The 19,288-nt window shown below is 43.9% G+C and overlaps 1 protein-coding gene across 1 annotated transcript in view; it reads right to left on the bottom strand.

The window, feature by feature from the left end:
- plcb3 (phospholipase C, beta 3 (phosphatidylinositol-specific)) overlaps positions 1-19,288 on the bottom strand; it is a 45,081-nt gene that overhangs the window by 2,901 nt on the left and 22,892 nt on the right. The window contains exons 3-30 of the mRNA XM_053415976.1: positions 15,777-15,845; positions 13,072-13,209; positions 12,667-12,746; positions 12,507-12,560; positions 12,139-12,211; positions 10,502-10,602; positions 9,629-9,795; positions 8,489-8,635; positions 8,216-8,373; positions 7,842-7,924; positions 7,194-7,278; positions 6,168-6,309; positions 5,229-5,330; positions 5,063-5,136; positions 4,877-4,973; positions 4,666-4,750; positions 4,110-4,234; positions 3,787-3,941; positions 3,542-3,703; positions 3,346-3,445; positions 3,129-3,233; positions 2,802-2,896; positions 2,488-2,611; positions 1,746-1,787; positions 1,464-1,573; positions 1,213-1,322; positions 630-789; positions 317-393 (exon numbers count right to left, since the gene is read on the bottom strand). Coding sequence (XP_053271951.1) covers positions 317-393; positions 630-789; positions 1,213-1,322; positions 1,464-1,573; positions 1,746-1,787; positions 2,488-2,611; positions 2,802-2,896; positions 3,129-3,233; positions 3,346-3,445; positions 3,542-3,703; positions 3,787-3,941; positions 4,110-4,234; positions 4,666-4,750; positions 4,877-4,973; positions 5,063-5,136; positions 5,229-5,330; positions 6,168-6,309; positions 7,194-7,278; positions 7,842-7,924; positions 8,216-8,373; positions 8,489-8,635; positions 9,629-9,795; positions 10,502-10,602; positions 12,139-12,211; positions 12,507-12,560; positions 12,667-12,746; positions 13,072-13,209; positions 15,777-15,845 — 3,020 coding nt within the window. The remainder of the gene's footprint in view (positions 1-316; positions 394-629; positions 790-1,212; positions 1,323-1,463; positions 1,574-1,745; positions 1,788-2,487; positions 2,612-2,801; positions 2,897-3,128; positions 3,234-3,345; positions 3,446-3,541; positions 3,704-3,786; positions 3,942-4,109; positions 4,235-4,665; positions 4,751-4,876; positions 4,974-5,062; positions 5,137-5,228; positions 5,331-6,167; positions 6,310-7,193; positions 7,279-7,841; positions 7,925-8,215; positions 8,374-8,488; positions 8,636-9,628; positions 9,796-10,501; positions 10,603-12,138; positions 12,212-12,506; positions 12,561-12,666; positions 12,747-13,071; positions 13,210-15,776; positions 15,846-19,288) is intronic.

Raw genomic sequence — 19,288 nt, 5'->3', positions numbered from 1 at the left:
TGTAACTCAAAGATTTTTCTTTTCATAATAGTCATAGTACTTTTCTCGTAATATTACGACTTTGTTATAGATTATGACATTATTATTGTGATATGACTATTATTGTAAGTTACGTTTTTTTCTTGTTATTGTGATATATCAACTTGATTATTGTAATATTTTTACCTTAAACCTGTTACGACTTCATTATCGTAACATAACTTTTTCTTATAGTATTCTATCACGATATTACAACTTTATTCTTCTATAATGACCCTCATAAAATGACCTCATAGTAAATGACTATAAATGATGACTCTGGAACGTCCTCACTTACTTCTCACACAGCTCCCTGAGCTTCTTCAGCTGAACTTCTTGGCATTCACGGGCTGTGTCGTTTAACTTCTGGAAGGTCTGAAAACACAGCAGACGGCCACCTGTCAGCCAATCACAGTGCAGGAGTACGGAAGTGCCACACAGTTTCTCAGAGGTCAGTTCAGGAATTCACAGGACGGAGGCCACTGCTGTTCAAATGTCACCATGAGTATGTCTGAGGGTGCAAAATGTGGGTCTCATAAACGTGTGTGTGTGTGTGTGTGTGTGTGTGTGTGTGTGTGTGTGTGTGTCTGTGTGTGTGTGTGTGACGTCACCTCTTGCAGATGTACTTGTTGCTTCTCCCTCTCCAGCAGGTGAAGCTCTTGTCGTACTTTCAGCAGCTCCTTCAACTGCCACTCCCTCAGCTGCACCGTCTGCTTCTCCAGCTCCTGGTCCAACGCTGTCAACTCCCGCTGCACCGGCTCATGTGGTTCACTGACCAGACACACACAATGAAGGAAGGTGTCACGAGTCACCGGCTCCTTTACGTCATCCCTTCACTCTCCCTTTCTTTCCTTCCCTTCTCTCTCTATCTTCATACAGCATCTGTATCTATCTCACTCGATATTGTTCTCTCCATCAAGGTGAGAGAGGAGGTTATGCTTTCACCCCTCTCCAGTTGTTGTCAGCAGGATTACACAAAAACTATTATATATGATTTCTGCAAAACTTGATGGAGCATGGGCCGAGAACGATTACTTCCTTTAACATTGAGTGATTCTTTGACTGTCACCAATTTCCCAGGAAATAATTCATGGACCTTGATGACACAAATCAGGCATATTTAGAAAAGTGGTGCATCTTGATTGGATTTAACTGTTGGGCCTTAAACTCCCCACATATCCCCCCCATGCTTACTTTTTCTTAATGCTACGTTTGAGACGATTCTCCACCTGACTGCGTCTCCTCTGGGTGTCGGACTGAAGCTTGCTACCTTTATTCTTCTGCTCCTTACTCAGATTCCACACCTGGAGACACACACACAACAAACAGCACAGAAGGAAGTTACTTTTCTGTATCCAAGTTTGCTTAACCGTCGAATAAAAAATACATCTTTTGAATCCGAAATCTGTGTATCCGTTGTGTTGTGTGTCTGCCCGAGTGCGTACCTTCTTGAGGTGTTTCTTCCGCAGCTCTTTGAGCTCCTTGCTCTGCTTCTTCAGTAGCTTCATGTAGGACTTCTGCTGCCTCAGCTCCTCGATGGAGTGAACCTGGACGTCTGAGACACACACACAGGAAAGTTATCTTCAGCTCAAACAGCCACTTTCTGACCTTTCCCTCTGTGGAAAAGTGATCTAAGAAACAATCTACACCACATGTACATGTAAAACATGACACGCAAATGCTTTGAATCATTTGTGTGTGGAATGGATGTGCTGGGATGACCTTACCTGTCAGAACGGTGGCTATGAGGTCCTCCTTCTGAGTCGGTGCTACACACATGGATGATGGAAGAAAAATGTCATGAGAAACTAAAATCCTCGATGGATTTTGAGTTTTAAATCATGAGGGTGGGACACTTGAGGAGGAACATGACTCACAACACAGTGAAAACATACTGTGCCCTTTGTTTCTGGATGTTTTTAAACACATTGTTGCATGAAATAAATAATGGTTAATATATAATGTATCAAATAATTGTGCATCAAAGACAGGCATATTACATTTTAAACACACATTAACATAATAATAGGTATAGGCAGACTGATTGAACATTGTCATACTAAACTTGCTCTGCAACCCACCACCCTAGATTTAATATTAATTTCAAAATGTTAACATTGGATCTGGATTTAAAATCCAGGCTTAACATGTAACAGTTAGGTTTGATATAACTTTGGCATTATCTTTTCAGGAAAAAGTAAATTACATTGACAAAATACTTTTTTTTAAAGCTAAACATGCTGAAATGTTTCTGTTATTTTCAGCATGGGCCACTTTACAACCGTCGCCATTACACATGTACACTTGATTAGTGCAGCTTCCTTTCATGGTAAAGATGAAATAGCTCTGGAAACATGAAACTAGTGAGAAGAAAGTCTCTAATTACATTTAGGAAAACAAGTGGTCAATGGCAGGTGCAGGTATTGACTGAAGGGTTTCCTCATTGTATGTGGAGGCTGTGTATCGTACCTGGTGGAGGAGATGGGATGATGTCGCGGGCTTCGTCCCATTGGCTGGGGGCGGAGTCGTGGGAGGGGGAGGAAATGACTTCACACTCCTTGTTCTCTCCGTCTTTGGGCTGGTCGGGGTCAAGCTGGGACAAAAGCAACGGACACATGTAGTGTGTTTATTCCACGTTCTGATATTTGAAAGGAACCAACTAGAGGGATGTGGGGAGATGTTTTGTTCTCCTCACAAACAGACACACACACACACCCTCTGACATCTCAACAAGAGTTTCTGTAATTTTATTGGTTCTCATTCAACACACAGGTGTGTCTTACCTCACTGTTGTCCTCAATGAGAACAGCCAGCTGTGTCTCCCTCCTGTGTAACTGACTGATGTGCTTGATGGGGTTGGTCAGAGCCTCTGCGTACTCTGAGATAAACACAAAACAAGAGAGCACCTTAATGTCACGCATATCATCGGGTTAATTTTCATATATAACTCAATTTTGACCAGTGTTAAGTCCCAAGGTTAGACTTTATATAAAAATGAATGAAATAGAGTGAAACCTGGGTTCCACTGGTTTTAAAAGAAGTCAGTAAGTCGAGTCTGTGTCCAGTCCAGTGGTTGAACTGGTGTGATGTGAGTGTGTTGCTCTTCTCACCCTGGTGCTCATTAGGGATGTAGTCCTGAGCCTCAGTGTAAACCAGCAGGGACGGCAGGAGGAGCGGCTGGTTCAACTCCGTCTTCAGGTTGATGTAGTGGTAACCTGGAAGGAAGCAAGAAAGGGAGGGAGGAATAAATAAATGCTACAGCAAGGTGGTGCAGGGCAGTATGTACAGACTAATTTCTCTAAAAGCTCAAAGTGTGTGTGTACTGACCAGGTCTAATGGCCGACACCGGGAGGATGCGGTGACCGATAAACTTCCCATTTTCTTCCAACACTGCTATCCTCAGGGAGGCAAGCGTAGGGAGGACCACCTGCAGAGAGAGAGAGAGAGAGATGGTAAACGTTGAAACCAAATGCTTGGTCATTGACACATGGTACATGCACGTGTGTGTATGTGCACGATTTACCTTATTGAAGACAAACATTTCATCATCCCACACGGGGTCCAGCGAGTTCCCATTGGACGTTTTGGTTCTGTACTTCCTCTTTGTGTCAGCAGGAAGTCCAAATATGTCCACTTCCACGTACACGCCCACCTTTTTGTCCGTGAGGAACTGGCCTGAGATCACCTGGTGGAATTTAAACCGTCCATGGTTATTACATCACAAAAACAGGGTAAACCCACAGGGTGACACAAATCAAACACACTTACTTTAATTTTGACTGTGTTGGCGACGATCCCGTCCACTATGTCCTCCGTGAAAGGGTCAAAGTGTTTGTCCGTCCTCCTCATGAACTCGGGCTTCAGCAGGTAGCCGCTGTTGCCGTTATACTCAAACACCCCCATGTTTAGCTGCATGGGCAGGTCTGAGAGGGAAGGAGGGAGTAAAAAAAGGACGGGGACACCTTTTACTTGTTTGTTCATGGTTGTTTCAAATTCTACTTTAAAAAAAGGGGGAAATTAAAAACATCTGGCATGCGATACTTGTATAAATAGTTTAAACCTCCTTAGTTGTCTGAGAGTAAAAAACTAACCAAGAGTTTGGAAGTTTAGCGCCACCATCTGGCAACCGACGTTCCAGAAGAGCTGCGGCATGTAGTTGGAGCTGTCCACCCTCGTGCCTTTCGGGTAGATCCGGCTCAGCTGGTTCTTATTGTACCTGGAGGAGTGCCGTTGAGGAACAACGCTGCACGAAGCAGGAGGGTGGCGTACGTGAGCGGGTGCCATTTCTCACGTGTTGTAAATTACAGCAGAAAAAAAGGGCGACTGCTACATGAAGGTCTCGTAGTGTTTTTCCTCAAGCACACAAAAGGGAAGTCGATGTAATAAAGAAGCTGTGGAGGGCAGGAGTGCATGAACTCGGTTAAAGTTACCACCTTGACGGGACTATAAATGGGTTAAGCGAACACACCCTAAACTAGGCACACGCAGGGACTACTTGAGTGCGAGCGCAGGGGTTTGAGTGAAAGCATTGAAACATCTGAGCGTGAAATCCAGAAGTCCTGCCTTCAAACTGAAAGAACACGCTCTTGAATATGGATAAGAAAAGAAAAAGAGACATTTAAGGAATAACAGAGACTCAAAGGATACTCGACAAACTCGAAAGGGGAGCTCTTCAGCGTGTCCATGCCTTTGGTTTCCACCAAAGACGACATCTCGAAGTACTTCTTCCTCTCTGGTGAGAACGAAGACAGGAAGACAGAATGGGATTATAGGAATGAAGCCGTGTGACTGATCATTGACTATGAACAAGTCGTGATTCATCTTCCCGTCGGTCTCTCTTTATCCCTCCCACACTTACTGGTTGCCACCTCGAAGCTCTTGAACTTGACGGGTTCGATGTAGTTGACGAGGGTGGACATCTCCTCCGTGGCGTTCACCTCACTGCTGGCCGTGCCCTACAGGAGGCAGACACTTACTGATCCATCAATCATCCCATCAGCCGGTCAAACTCTCCCATCAGCCCCGGCTCCCCGACGCCTCTTACCTCGTCAGTGTTCGGCTTCTTCGGCTCCGTCACAGCTTCATCCTCCTCGTCCTCCTCGCTTTCCCCCTCTCCTCCTGGGAGGACGGGACACAAAAGGAAGTTAGGACAAATCGGCAGCGCGCTCGCAGCCTCTCTGATCATCCACTCTTCTTCTACTTCAACCCACCGATGGACTTGCGAGGCTCCAAGTCTTTGACCATCCTCTCAGCCAGCTTCTCCTCCCCGTTGGACAGCAGCTGGCTCCCCTCGCCATCTGTCAACGGACAGTCTACAACAAACACACACAGGTACCAGGTTTGATTAGATGCCATTAAACCCTATTGTCTTCGCACATCGATGTGTAGCAGCTACTTTGAGCTTTTGTGTAGCTTCCAAGACGACAGAGGTTTTCATTCGTCCAAAGAGAAGCAGATTTCACCAGCTGCAACAACCATGGATATCTTAGTGTATAAATAAAGGGCGCTTCATATAGCAGCAGTGAATACAATGAAATCTTACTGGGAAACAGGGAGACTTTCCACTAAATGTGTTTTTATCCACCAAGCAAAAGGCTCAAATTGTTACTCTGCAACATTGCACATGTCTCTCGCTCAGTGACAAGTCTCTCTTGGGAAGTTGAAGGGAGATGGAGATGGAAACGTGATCGAGAGAAAGTTGGAGCGGAGTTTGGAAACTTTTTCTGATGTGGACAATGTCGAGGAAGCTTTTAACTTGATGGCCGCCACTTTTTGTTCAAGATTAAAAAATGCGTTGGGACATGAATTCAAAATCCAGAGTGGAGAAGCGTCAGACCGTCTGAGGTAGTTTGCCTCCTAATCCAGCAGAGGGCGCTCAAACTATTGCCTGCCCACTTGACCTTTCAGTAAATTAAGTCAGTAATGTTACGTGGTTTTTCTATGAAAATGGACCCAACACTTACAAGGTTGTTTGTCCACTTTGTACCATGCAACCGCCTAGTCTCAAGTGTGGGCTCAGCTGTGGGCCGCAGCAGAGGAGGCCCCCCCCGAACTTGTCTGACTGCGTGCACAGGGAATGGAACGCCCCCCCCCCCCCCCCCCCCCCCCCTCTTAAATCACAGCTTCCTGAACTATTGATGTGGGCCTACCATTGTTGGGGGACGACGGCTCCTCCAGCTCCCTGCGTCGTATGCTGCTCGAGGGTCGGTGGTGATGGTGCTTCTTCTTGTTTTTAATGAGGATCTTCCCCAGCATCTCCTGAGGCGACGGGAGCGGCTGACCTGGGATCAGCTAAAGAAGAGTAACACAACAAAGAAGATATTGCATCATTTATTGGGAGGGCGACGAGCAGGGATGGGTCAGCATCTATCCTGTGGCTAGGTAAAGAAAACAAACTGTGATGTGGCGAGAAGGTGAGAAACGTTTCAACAGAAAAGATAAAGTTATTAGACGTTGACCAACTGAGATGGAGGACTTGAATCATGAGGCCCTGGGAACAAGGTCACGGGGGACGAGCAGCCACAACATATAATCTAAATGAAATGCTGCAGTGTCACAGGAGTCAGAGAAAACCACAGGGTTTCATAACTCAACATAAATGTCCCTGAACTCGCTCTGACACAACAAGTTTCATGTCTTGAAACTGTGAATGATTGTGTGTGGTTTAAAAGTCGTCGACCTCAAGAAAACAAGACGATAAAGCAATCACATCTTCTTACAGCAGCTCATCTTGTTCTCCATCTTGTCTTGTGTAACGCTCAAATGAGAAACTCTTTCTAGAGATTATAACACGTTAGAAATGCTCTTAGATGTAGTCTCCAGATGAACAGCAGTATCAGCTCTGCTTGTTTACGGTCAAAATGACCTGACCCGTGGTCTGTGTTGCGGGCCAGTTGTATCTTTAGTAGCTCTTTATCTAACGTTTGAAGTCGAGGCCGGAGCATCACGAGTTTACGGAAAATGGTCGAGATCATGAGCTCGTCTGCTTATCTCAGTGTGTTTGATCCTATTTGACGCTCTGTGAACGGGCTGTTTTGCTAAGAGCAGAGAGTTGTGACTCAAAATGAAGACTGAAAGCAGCAGATGGTGTTTGTTGAAACAGGGGATATCGTAATCTAAGTGTTTCACAATGACATGAGACGTTAGATCGCGCCCGTCAGTCCCTCCAGTCTTACCGGATATTTCTCCAGTGGGTCGATGAGCAGGGCGTCTCCAAAGATGGTCCGGCAGTACTCTGCCATCTTGGCCTGCTGCTTGGCCCTGAGAGGAGACCAGACATGGCTTTCAACAAGGCTCTTTCCTTCAAACTAGCATTTTTTATCTTATTTTATTGTTTTTATTCATTTTATAATTTATAAACATTTGTGAAAAAACCTTTGACAAAGTATTATCTATATAAATGTATCCAAAACGCAGCAGTAAGACTCCTCACTAAATCTACCTCATTACTTACCTTTAACTTCTCTGCATCGAACAATCTCCTTATCCTCTTTTAAACCTCTCTGTTTACTCTCTCTTAAAGACTCCTTTTTATAGGTGTGCTTTCTCCTAGTTCTGATTTTAACGGCTATTTTAATTATTTTATAACGTTTAACTTTATCTTGTTTATCTTAACCTCTTTTCTTTGCTTCATCAGGACTGTTGACCCATCCATCCATTAATCAAAGGACAAAGCCCTTTACTCAACAGTTGTTCATGCTTTCTAGGATATATCTCATTCAAACCCCTTGAGTTCTAGCATCTAGGCACACACACATACACACACACAGACTCACACACCCACAGACTCACACACCCACACACCAACAGCCTATGTGACTTACGAATCCACGTGGTTTTCAAAGGACAGGATGAGGGGGTACGGCGAAGTCTTGAAGGCGCTCTCCGCTATCGCTTCAATCACCTCCTGCAGGTAGTCGGAGGAAAAGAGAGCGAGCGAATTAAAACCGATCGAAACTTCTCATTACATGTTCTGATTATTAGGCACTTAATAAGTTCTGATAAGCAAAATGAAAAATGTGTTAGAGCAAATTAAACAGGGGGAAACAAAATGATAATAACGACAATGAATAGAAGTGTATAACATAATATGTAAGGACATATTTGTCTTAACAGGACTTTCTAGCATGACCATAAAAGACAGAATGTGTCATTAGAAACAGGACAAACTCTGTAAACTCCACGTTGCGCCTCTGACCTTGAAGGAGATCTCCGTGGTCATGGTGAAGCCGTGGGTGATGTACGGCTCCTCGTCTTGCGGCCGGCCCTTCCAGCAGTCCAGCTCCACACAGCGGCAGCCGGTCAGAAGCACCTGTCTGTACATCTCCACCGACGACAGGCCGGTCAGCTGACCCACTGAACACAGAGAGGGAGGCAAAAGATGGTTGTCAGATCCAAAGAAACCAAACTTTAATGTTGACTCATTCAATTTGCATACGTCTCCCCTTGGACCTGAGGTCTGTGCGTTCACCTGTGAGGTACGTGTTGTGTGAGGAGTTGATGAAGTAGTGCGACAGCGGTTGGTTCATATCGTCGAGGACGTCCAGTCGCTCCGAGGGCACGATGCCGTTTTCCTCTCCTCCCAGGTAGCGGCTGAAAGCCTTTAAACTGATCTGGTCTGCAGGAGACACACAGACGACAGAGGTCCACACTTTAATTAGAAAGCAATGAATTATGAACCAGCGAACCTTGTTTTTGACAGTTTGTTTAACTGGACTGAGCAGCATCCGTAGAGTGATAGGAAGATGAGAGTTCTACATGTAAACTGGCCTCAGCAGCAATAGGGCTCCTGATTTCAAACAAGATGTTTCACATGTTCACAGAACTCTTGAAATTATCCAGAGGGGCTGTATGTACATGTCAGGTGCTCCGGATGTCGTCTAGAGGTTTTCCTGCCAATGCCCTCGTAAAATATCTGGAAAAAGTCTGAGTGAGCCAGTGTGAGAAAACGGCACAATATAGTCTAGCAAGTGGGCGGGTTGATGCTGTCTTGAACATGATGAAGACAAAAAGCTTGACATGAAGCCAGAAGTGTCCAAAATCCTTGAGTTTCCTTTAGTTGTGAACACGTCTGACCCAGACAGTCTCCTGCCGTGTTCTTCATATGAAAGAGGTAAAATCCTTGTTGGCATTATCCAGAGTTCATGTCTGAAATCGGCTTTCCAGGGCAGCTCCGGGTTCTGTCCCAATATTGGCTTCTTATAGATTTTTGGTTTGACGTGTCCGTGCAGATCTCTAGACGTTCCCACGTATCAGGGGACGACCACAGCCGACACACGTAGATGATTCCAACAGAAGTAGAAACATCCTCGAACAGGCCATGGCCAAGATTTTGAGACGAGCTCAACCTGTGCCCAACTTTGCTGTAATAAAAGTCCAAATAAATGATACCTATAAACCTATAATGATCTGTGCACTGCTGCTGCTGATAAACCTCGCCACAGGACGCAAACTATAACAAGATACAGCAGGGTGGTGCACTTCCCTAAAGAGAGACCTTCTGGGATCAAATAAAGGCAAAGGAGCCAGATGCTGAATCCCGTTCTCCACAAATGAAATCACGTGAGCTCTGGATGTAAGTTTATAAACGCCTTGAACGTAGGTGACTCACCTCTCTCCAGCTGGCTGCTGTTGGTCTCGTATTTCTCCATGATCTGTCGGACCTGCTCTAGTTTCAGCGGGGGGTAGAGCACCTCGTTCAGTCGGGAGTCTCGCTGCCTGCGGTTGATGAATTCCATCAGCTGGTCCAGGGAGATAAACGGCTTCCTCTTGGAGCCGCTGGAGCGCAGAGAAGATTTGAAAAGACTTGTGAGTGTTACTGGAAGACTTCAAAATACAACTAGAGGGTCGGCAGTTGCAATTTCTTATTCAGGGGGAAAAATGGAAATCACAGCCTGTGTGTTTGTGAATTTAATACTAGTTCAGTGTCTCTTCTAAACCTCCAGAGCTACTTCTGGATTATTTCTTGTCATTAGTGAGTCCTCCTCCAACACTTCTACATTATACTATCACTTTTTAAAGTTTGTGTGCATAGCTTTTCTATAAACTGTCAAAGGTGACTGTGCAAAGTGAGATTTGAGTTCATCCTACCTGGTTTATCTGCAATGAGGATTTTGTAATCCATGCTTTTCATATAGAGAACTGAATTTGTTTATATATGTTTGAATGATTTATTGAACCGGTGTTTTTTTTTAATACATTAAATGCCGTCTGTTACAGAGGTCTTCTGAGCAAAGGACACAATTTTCCAAAATAAAAGCTCTGTAATTCAGCTCGATGTGAAGCATTGCTGCAACAACACACACGTTATGCTTTTAATTTGAAGAAACACTTCTACAGTTTATTCAAGGACGCAGAGGAAGACATGTTACACTCATTCTGCAGACTGAAGACACACGGCCCCGCCCCTACTGACTGCTACCGGTTCATTCACATTTTATTGATAAGTAGCTCGAGTCCAAATCAGCCGTGGCACAAACGTTACCTTTCCTCGAAGATGCTTTGTATCTCAGGCCGGAGACAGAGGCTGTCCAGAAACTTTTCAAAGGCCTCCCACGTGAAATCATCTGGCTTTATTCCCTCGCACTGCAGACAGGGAACACAGAGGAGGGAGAGTGAAAATCAAATGACAAAGTGAGGATACAAAGCAAAGTTAAATACACGTTGCATCAGTCTTTTTTCTAGTTAAATTTTCAGATTTGATGTGTGTGAATGGAGACAAATGAAAGTGAAAATTCTAAAGGAATACAAATGTATATGAAAAAGTATTCTTAACTCTATGCATCAAAGAAAAAAAGAGCAATACAATGTCTTGGTGCAATATTTTGTGTATTCAGTCACTTTTTGTGCAATAACCTACCTGATATTTTCATATTTTGTGTATATATTAATAGTTTGTGCTACTCTTTTAATTTCCCCTGTTTTTCTATCTATCTATCTATCTATCTATCTATCTATCCATCCATCCATCTAATAACCCAAAAATACAGCTCCTCTGTTTCACGTGTGTGTGTGTGTCTTCTTCTGATCGACCAGCAGGAGGCAGAAGAGTACAGCGACACACCGAGAAACGCTGACGGTGCAGTTGCACAATCTGCTCTCTCATTCAAAGGGAAATGTCTTGTGACTCCAAAGAGATTTTTTTACAAAAGATCGCACTGACCGATAAAGACACAAGAGACCTTGTTTCACCTACTACACCAAAACCCTTTGGTAACTTACTCTGCAAATACAAGCTGAGGATTTTGAATATACAGTGGATGAGAAGTCAAACTTTATAAAAACTGCTGCAACCCAAACTCGAATATTCCATTTCTTTTCAACTAATACTAAGTCATAATAATAACAATACGAAGAAGAAAATGTACTAAAATGGGCCAATTTAGTTTGACCCGGTCATATTGCCAATAAAACATATAACGTGTTTATATATCAATATATCAAAGAAAGAACTTTCACAACATTCGTTATCGATAAATCCAGATAAATGTCACATGGTTAATTTTCCTTCAGACAGAGTTTTGCTCCTGAGTGACAGTTGTGCTCTTATAACTCTGATGTAGATGAATTACCATTATCTCTCCTCACCATGTTTACACAAAGCATATGGAGCCTTGGTTTATAATGCTATTAATGAAATTTATATTGTGATAGGTACTGATATTGTTTCATTGCCATTTCCTAAATAAAGGTGAGCATTACCTTTATGTTATTATAACTATTACTTTGTGTTTCAAACACTCATAAATTATAACTGGATTCATTTAAAATGTTTTTCCATCAATTGGATGTGAACCCAGGACACAGTTAGCGTAGCATCTTTGCATAGTGGAGACACAGCTTGCCTTTGTGTCTCTGAAGCTCATTAACCAACATGTACAAAAACGTGTCTCTTCTGTTGGCAGTTGATTGTAATGTAAATTTGTAGATTTCTAAACTATACCCCTACATAGAAGCCTTCTTTTTTTACCTTACTGGCAAAGGCATGCGAGGAATCCGACACCTTAGGGTGAGAGACTGAGTTGCATCTGTTGTCATGTATGGACCGACAACCCACTCGCACACACACACACATATATATCTTAAGTAGCTGTGTGGTCAGTGACTGCTGGTGATGATTACCTTGTTATTCATGAGGCCACACTGCTCCAGAGCCGTCTCTGCCTTCTTCTTATCAGAAAACATCTTGAGAATGCTGAATGACAGAGAATGAGAGAGAGAGAGAGATAGAGCAAGAGAGAGAGAGAGAGAGAGAGAGAGTTAAGACACAAAACTTTCATTATGCTAAAGGAGTTATTGTTCACAACATGAAACAAATCTAAAGTGTGTGAAAGGATTAGATTTAACATGACTGAGGAAAAGCTAGAGGCGAAATAAAGATGAGGCCAGAGAGAAAGTGGAAGAGAGACTGGGAAGAGGTAAAGAAAGAGGAAGTGAAGGATGCTGGTGTTTTCGAATTCTGTTTAAAAAGTGGTTGGTGTGTTTCTCACTTCTTCACCGGAATCTTGCCGTCCTGATTCACCTGCAGCTTTAACTTTGTGTGCCTGAAACAGACGGATGTACACAGAAACAGTGTATAATAAACAGATAAATAAATGACCTAAGATCTGCAGCTGCCTCGTGTCAGGATGAGACACAGACACGTCTTACGCTTTGAGGAGGAAGGTGTTCCGTGATGCATTCTGGGAAAGTATGTTTGTGGCCAGGGCGAACAGCTCATCCGTCCAAATCTGGAAACGCACACACACAAACAAGAGTGAGCGGATAAAACACGAGTTGTTTGACTGTTTGCCTGATGTCAAAGTGAAGAGGAACAGTTTCTATATACAACACACACACAGAGAGGAAATAATCCCTCTTTACAACTCCTAAACATGCGTGCCTCTATGTCAACGTAGTAAAGTAGGTAATCAACATATGACCTGAGGAAAAACTCAAAAAGAGGGGAGGAAGGGGGAAGATAGGACATAACACAGGGAGGAAGAGGAAAAAGGAAGAAATAAAAAGCATTATATCATATGAGTCGATTATGTGATGCATGTTTTCCACGGTCACCTTGGCTGTATCTTCTTGCATCGCCTGGAAGTTGAGGAAGGAGATGTTGACCAGGTCGGTGCTGTGGACGACAGTTAACATCTTCCCTTCGACGTTCGGACCCCTGCTGAAGCCGAGCACTTCCCGATACTTCGCATCCTAATGCACACAAACACAAACACACTTGTAAACTCTTCGGGACATTGGATGTGAACATGACACACAAACATCAACACTGGTTTGACATGTATATTCTCCATCGTACATCCGCTGGTCGCCCATCTCTCCATCGCCTCCTGAGAACAGTTAATGTGATGCATGCGGTGCAGCGCTCTGATCCGATTAACCAAACGACTCTTTCCTCCTCTTACGACCACCGACTCCACCGAACATCCTCTCTGTCAAGCCTCTGTTCACGTCAATTAAAGAAAAATTAACATGGATGGCCAATGCATCATCGTTAAAAACCAAGCAAGACTTTAAAGGATCCGTTTGCACAAATGTTTGACGGAAAAAATCAGCAGGAGTCTTTTTTGATTCCGACCTTTCTTTTTCCAACTTAAGTGCTTTTCAAATATTAAATCCTTCGCAACGTTTGAGAACTTTCCCAGGGGTTGTCTGTGCCTTTAAATGTTCCCTGCTAACGTCCTCTGTACGGGTCTGGTGACACGTACGCAAAAAGCATTACGAAAATATCACGGGTCAAAGTTCCCCAAGTTGAAAGCGGCGCTGCGATTTGCATGCAGTTCAACTGTCGTAAATTTTGACCTGAGATATTCGTGTGTGTGACGGGGCCCTTACCCAGGCATCCGTCTTCAATTGGTTCAAAATGCTGTCAGGATTATTACTAGCTCAAAAAAACCTGACCACATGCTAACCATAATGGTGACAACTCTGATAATGCCCTCACAGCATTGACTTCCTGTTTCTTTTTGCAATGATTTTAAGATTGTATTGACAATTTACACCAAGCCCCTGTTTATACCAAGGATTTACTAACTCCAGAGCCTGCATATCCTTTTAGATCAGCTGATCATCTTCTGGATGTTCCTGGATACAGATTTGTGACTAAGAGCCATCATACTTTTACAGTACAGGCCTTAAAACACTTGATTCGACATGTTACATCTGTTGACATCTGTTAAATCACAGACCCAACTATCAGCCACTTTCTCTGGAACCTCTTTCTATCCAAGCATTAATCTTAGTAAAAACTGTTCAGTGTGTTCTGTGTGTTTTTGTTTCCTGGATGACAGGAAACAAGTTCTTATTTTAACCAAGGGAAGCATTCACGCTTCCCACCTGACGAATGAAGTCCAATATTCACTCGGATCTCTACCAGCTCCAGAGGCAAACATCTGGCTCCATATCTGCTTTAAATGCTCCACCAGATAATCGACAGCATCTGTGTGCTGTGTGGTGCTGGGCAGGTAGCACACAGTCACTTAATGAGAGCTTTCCATTGAAAACATCTGCCGGCCGCAGCGGGATACAAAGCTAATGAGAGCAGCCAAAACAGCAAAGTTGCAGGACGCGCGGCCAAAACAAGAAGTTGAAAGAAGCTGAAATGCATCTGTGGAGTCGGGTGATAATTATCTGTGGGTTTTCCACATTAGACACATGTTCTCGATTCATTATTTATGGTTATGTTTTCTCCCCTGTCCCTTTGTGGGATTAGGCACAAACTACTAAAACAGATTTCCACAAATCTGGTGGAAGGATGGGACATGGACAACATTTTTTTTTTTTTTTTAATCACTTTCTGTTAACATTGTAAGACTGGACGTTTTTTTTCTCTCTACCAATGTCCCAGGAAATAATTAATGGTTGATTAAATATAAGAGACTGTTTGGCCATGATGGACGTCCTACTTTATCTTTTGAAAGCTGCAATTTCAAAGTAAAACAATTTCTGTCCACAAAAGCGTTATTTCTCTGTATCAGTTTTAATCTCCGTCCATACACTCACGAATGAACTCGCACATCACCAGACAGCTCATGTGCACTGGGCATGTGCTGGTGTAAACAGAACAGCAGCTCGTCTCTTACACGTAAGCATGTTGTTGTAATAAACTGTAGAATTTAACTGCACAACAGTTGTCAGCACAACAGGGTCAGCAACACTTGTAATTGATTATCAATGTTGCGTTCTACACTGGTAGCTGACGATAATTGCTGGCTGCTTCCTTCTGGAAGGGGGTCATGTGGTAGGAGCCTAACGAATCAGGTTACATCATGACTAAAAATTGATCTTGAGTGTGTACATAAGCATTGTGAGTGTAAAAGTCTCAGTTTCTGCTCGTCCAGACTAAAACACAGCCCTGGAGGTTTCAAACTAAAAGGCCGAGGCTGACATTAGGCCCAGCAGAGGACATGCTCTGGAGTCTTCATGCGTTTGATCCAATAATGTGCAGCAGCTTCATATGAGGGTCTCTGTCACGCTCTTACACAATGACTTCCTCGCCAACAGTCACTGGTTATATCACTTCCTGTGTGACAGCCCATCTGTCAGTGGGCTCATTAGTGCTCCGTCACCTTTGCACCATCAGTAGGGAGAGGAAACGCACACACACACAGAGGAGACACACACATCTTGTAGTGACAGTCACACTTGAGCATCACATCGCTGCTGGTCAGAGGACGGAGTTATCAGCAGCAGGAGGAGACAGCTTCTTTTCTCTCTCTCTCTCTCTCTCTTCCTTTCTCTCTCTCACACAGATTACAAACCTTTGGTAGTTTGGCGTACTTTCCCGTCCTGGTGTCCCTGATGTTGCTGATGTCCAGAATCTCCACCTCCTGAAACACAGAGATATAACAAGATGTCAAAATGTGTGTGTATGACCATAATGTTAGAGACTGACCAGTGCAATCGCCCTCTGTTGGTCATGTGAGAGAATACAGGTTCCAGACGCTTCCTCATTGGCTTCACTTTGTTGAACCGGCGTCTAAGTCCATTTTTATAAACAGTAATTGGAGCAGACTCATGGAGCTGTAACCATGGCTGTAGAAAAAGTCTATTTTCAGGAAGCAGACTGAGTCGGTGGCTATTTAGAAAAACAAATGAGCAGAAAATGCAATTCAACTCAAGACGGGTCAAGCATGTTAAGAAACACACTAGCCAACATTATTCTCTGCTGTTTTGTTTTGTGTGCAAATCCCAGATGGAACAAGAGTCTGTTTTTAAACTGATGAAAATAAAAGCCTGTGTTAAAGCGAATTCTTCAAGCTAAAAGCATGTCGAGCCTTTCTACTCCTTCCATGAAATCCTCCACTTATTTTCGAACAGACACAGACATAAAACTCAACCGATGACATATCACCTCTGTGTGTGTTTGTGCGACTGTGAGGAAGAGAGCTAGTCGTTATGTAAAAGTTGGGGAAAATGATATCTTTCATCTCCTGGAGTAAGTTTGCATGAGTGACACAACAATACAAATTTGAATATATGCTTCAACATGCAAACAAGCCAAACACCCACAGATGACTGCACCTTCAACCTGGGGCTAATGCGTTGTGGTGGAGGGGATGAAAATGGACGGGGTTGGTCGGGAGGTGGAGCGTGTGGTCATCAGCAGAGGCGGACGCACTGTAAATATTTGTTTAGTTTTACATTCATGCTAAACGCTGTCTCTGCGGGGGCCTTGCTGGGAAATGTAACGATTTTAGGCCCCAATGCGATTTTGTTTCATCGATGATGTAATGTGGAAACCTTCAGTGTTTACGTCAATCATCCTGTTAATCTTTGTCTGACTGTTTATCAGCTCGTCCAAAGTCTCCTCGCCCTCGTTTTAGCCTTGTTCCGCTCCCATTCCCTTTCCAGAAACAACAGCAGAGACGAGCTCATAAAGTCACTTTCCTTTGGCTCATGTGTTGAAATGTGTTTCTTCCTCATTCCTTCTTTCTTTACTTCACTCCGGCTGTGATGTCATCGCCCTGCAGGCTGTCCTCCCCCCTGGGATTGGCCGCGAGTAATAAAGGTCAGAAGAGTTAGACCAATTGGATTAAACTCTGTCTCAAACTTTGTCCTCCGATTGGCCTGTGGAGAGTAAGTAACTTCCTGGGGGAATCAAGCGCTTCTGGGTCTGTAGGGCGCACGCACACACACACACACACAAACCCACACACTTCTACATACACACTTCCTCTCCCACTGGCCATGGTTTCATTCTGCTATTGCCATGGTGACTCCTTGGAGACAACAGTAATGAGACTACAAATGTGACGGCTGCCGGTGTGTGTGTGTGCGTGTGTGTGTGTATGTGTGTGTGTGTCATAAACGGTTAAAAGTTTCTCACTGACTAGTTGCACACAAAGACAGACACACTGACACAGATGCAGCAATATTCACACAGACATATCCTCGACATGCAGGCCCTAACTTGTGCAACATCCTGACCTGTTGAGCAAGATAGGGTGTGTGTGTGTGTGTGTGTGTGTGTGTGTGTGTGTGTGTGTGTGTGTGTGTGTGTGTGTGTGTGTGTGTGTGTGTGTGTGTGTGTGTGTGTATGGACAAGTCCTTGTATATGCACATCAGATGTGTAAGCAACTCTTCATGAGCGAATCATCACCCGGGACGAGCACAAATGTGTCAGCATGTGATCGGAGCAGCGTGTGAACCTTGTGTGAACGTGAAGCAGAAATGTGTGCGTTTTTTTTCTTCCACATACTTGTTGTGTATCCGAGCACACAACGTGGTGCGTGTGTCCGCGTGAAGGTCGGTCATCTCCAAGAGCACATTCCTCACATATTCTGCCTTCTGCTCAGTTAGCGCGTGTGTATCTGTGTGTCGCTGTGTGTAATATTTAGCTAGTCGTGGTGGCTGTAGCCTCCATTCATCTCTCGGTGAAGAGCTCAAACACGGCTCGCTCCATTTATCAGCGCGGCCTCGGCTACAGGATCATCATTTGCCCAAATGAGTCTGGGTGGGAGTTTTCCAGGAAACATGCTGTGAGAAAGTGCTACCACAACCCATCCTGTTCATGTCAGGGATCGGATTTTTACTTTCCATGCATCTTATACAATAGCTTTAATCATGGTTTATCATCATCCTTATTAAGTAAAGGTGGAGCCTAAGACACGCCTGCAGTGAACACCGACACGACGTACAATGTTGTGGTAAAATGTCTCCAGGATCAGAATCCAATGTGGACTAGTCATGGCCCTGAAGTGACCGGCCTGCGCAGAGGAACAACAAGACGTCACATGCAGAACGTTGTGTAAGGAAGTAAACAAGGAGAAGAAGTCGGTGAAAAACAAAGAGGCCACAGATGTGATTGTTTAGGGTTTACTCTTTCTCTTGATTTGCTTTCAAACACAGACCGGTGACAATCCAACCCCTCAAGTTCGGCTGTACAGACGTGTCACCCCAAGAACTTAGGAGGTCTTACACCTCACCGTCTTTCCACTGACTGCCTCCTTCGCAGCCTTCTTCCTTATTTGTCTTTTCCAATACAGTCCCATGGCCGCTCAGACTGAGGAGGCATTTCAAATCAAATCTGGTCTGTATTTGATTTAGAACCACAGATGAGAGAGGCCCAGATCTGATTTGAAAAGATCAGATTGCATGTGATTTTTGCTGTTCACACACTGTCATTAAACATATTCCAATCTGGGTCACATAGGAGGAAGAAATATATTCTGTGTGAACGCAGTCTCAGTAACGTGGGTGAGGTGTTAACATGCAACAGTTCTGGAGGAAGCTGGATCGCACATTGGGGGTTTAATCAAAATCAGGCTTCTGGAGTGATGATATGAGGGTGACATGTGCATCACATAATGAGGATACTCCCACCCTCCTCAAAACTCATATATCCACAAGTAGAGATATTATAAAGAAAGATAAACATGCAATAGAAAAGAAGTTGAGGATGACACATTTGGTGCTGTAACACCCAACTGCAGAATCAGAGACAGTGAGTCATTATTGCCAGTTAACATAGTCAGCCCTAAAATGCAAAACCCTGCAGAGCACCTCAGAAGAAACGGATTTGTATCTCTAGACTTGACACACGGGGGGAAATAAACCTACCAATATCCCTCAGGTCATTTAACTACTGTATCTTGTTTGTTTAATCTGTAAATAAACGCAAGTTAAGAGTTTCCTTCCTCTGAGAAATCCCACCAATACATTCCTCTTCTTTTCACTTTGGTTTTTATATGGATTATTAAAACAAGATAACGGCTGTAACATGTAATGTAGACAGTGCGGAGGTGCGGGTGGGGGCTGTGTTTGGTTCCCC

The sequence above is a fragment of the Pleuronectes platessa genome, chromosome 23 (genome assembly GCF_947347685.1).
Source record: "Pleuronectes platessa chromosome 23, fPlePla1.1, whole genome shotgun sequence".
Taxonomy (NCBI): Eukaryota; Metazoa; Chordata; class Actinopteri; order Pleuronectiformes; family Pleuronectidae; genus Pleuronectes; species Pleuronectes platessa.
The sequence above is the reverse complement of the archived record's forward strand: the minus strand, read 5'-3'. Positions and strand labels throughout refer to the sequence as shown.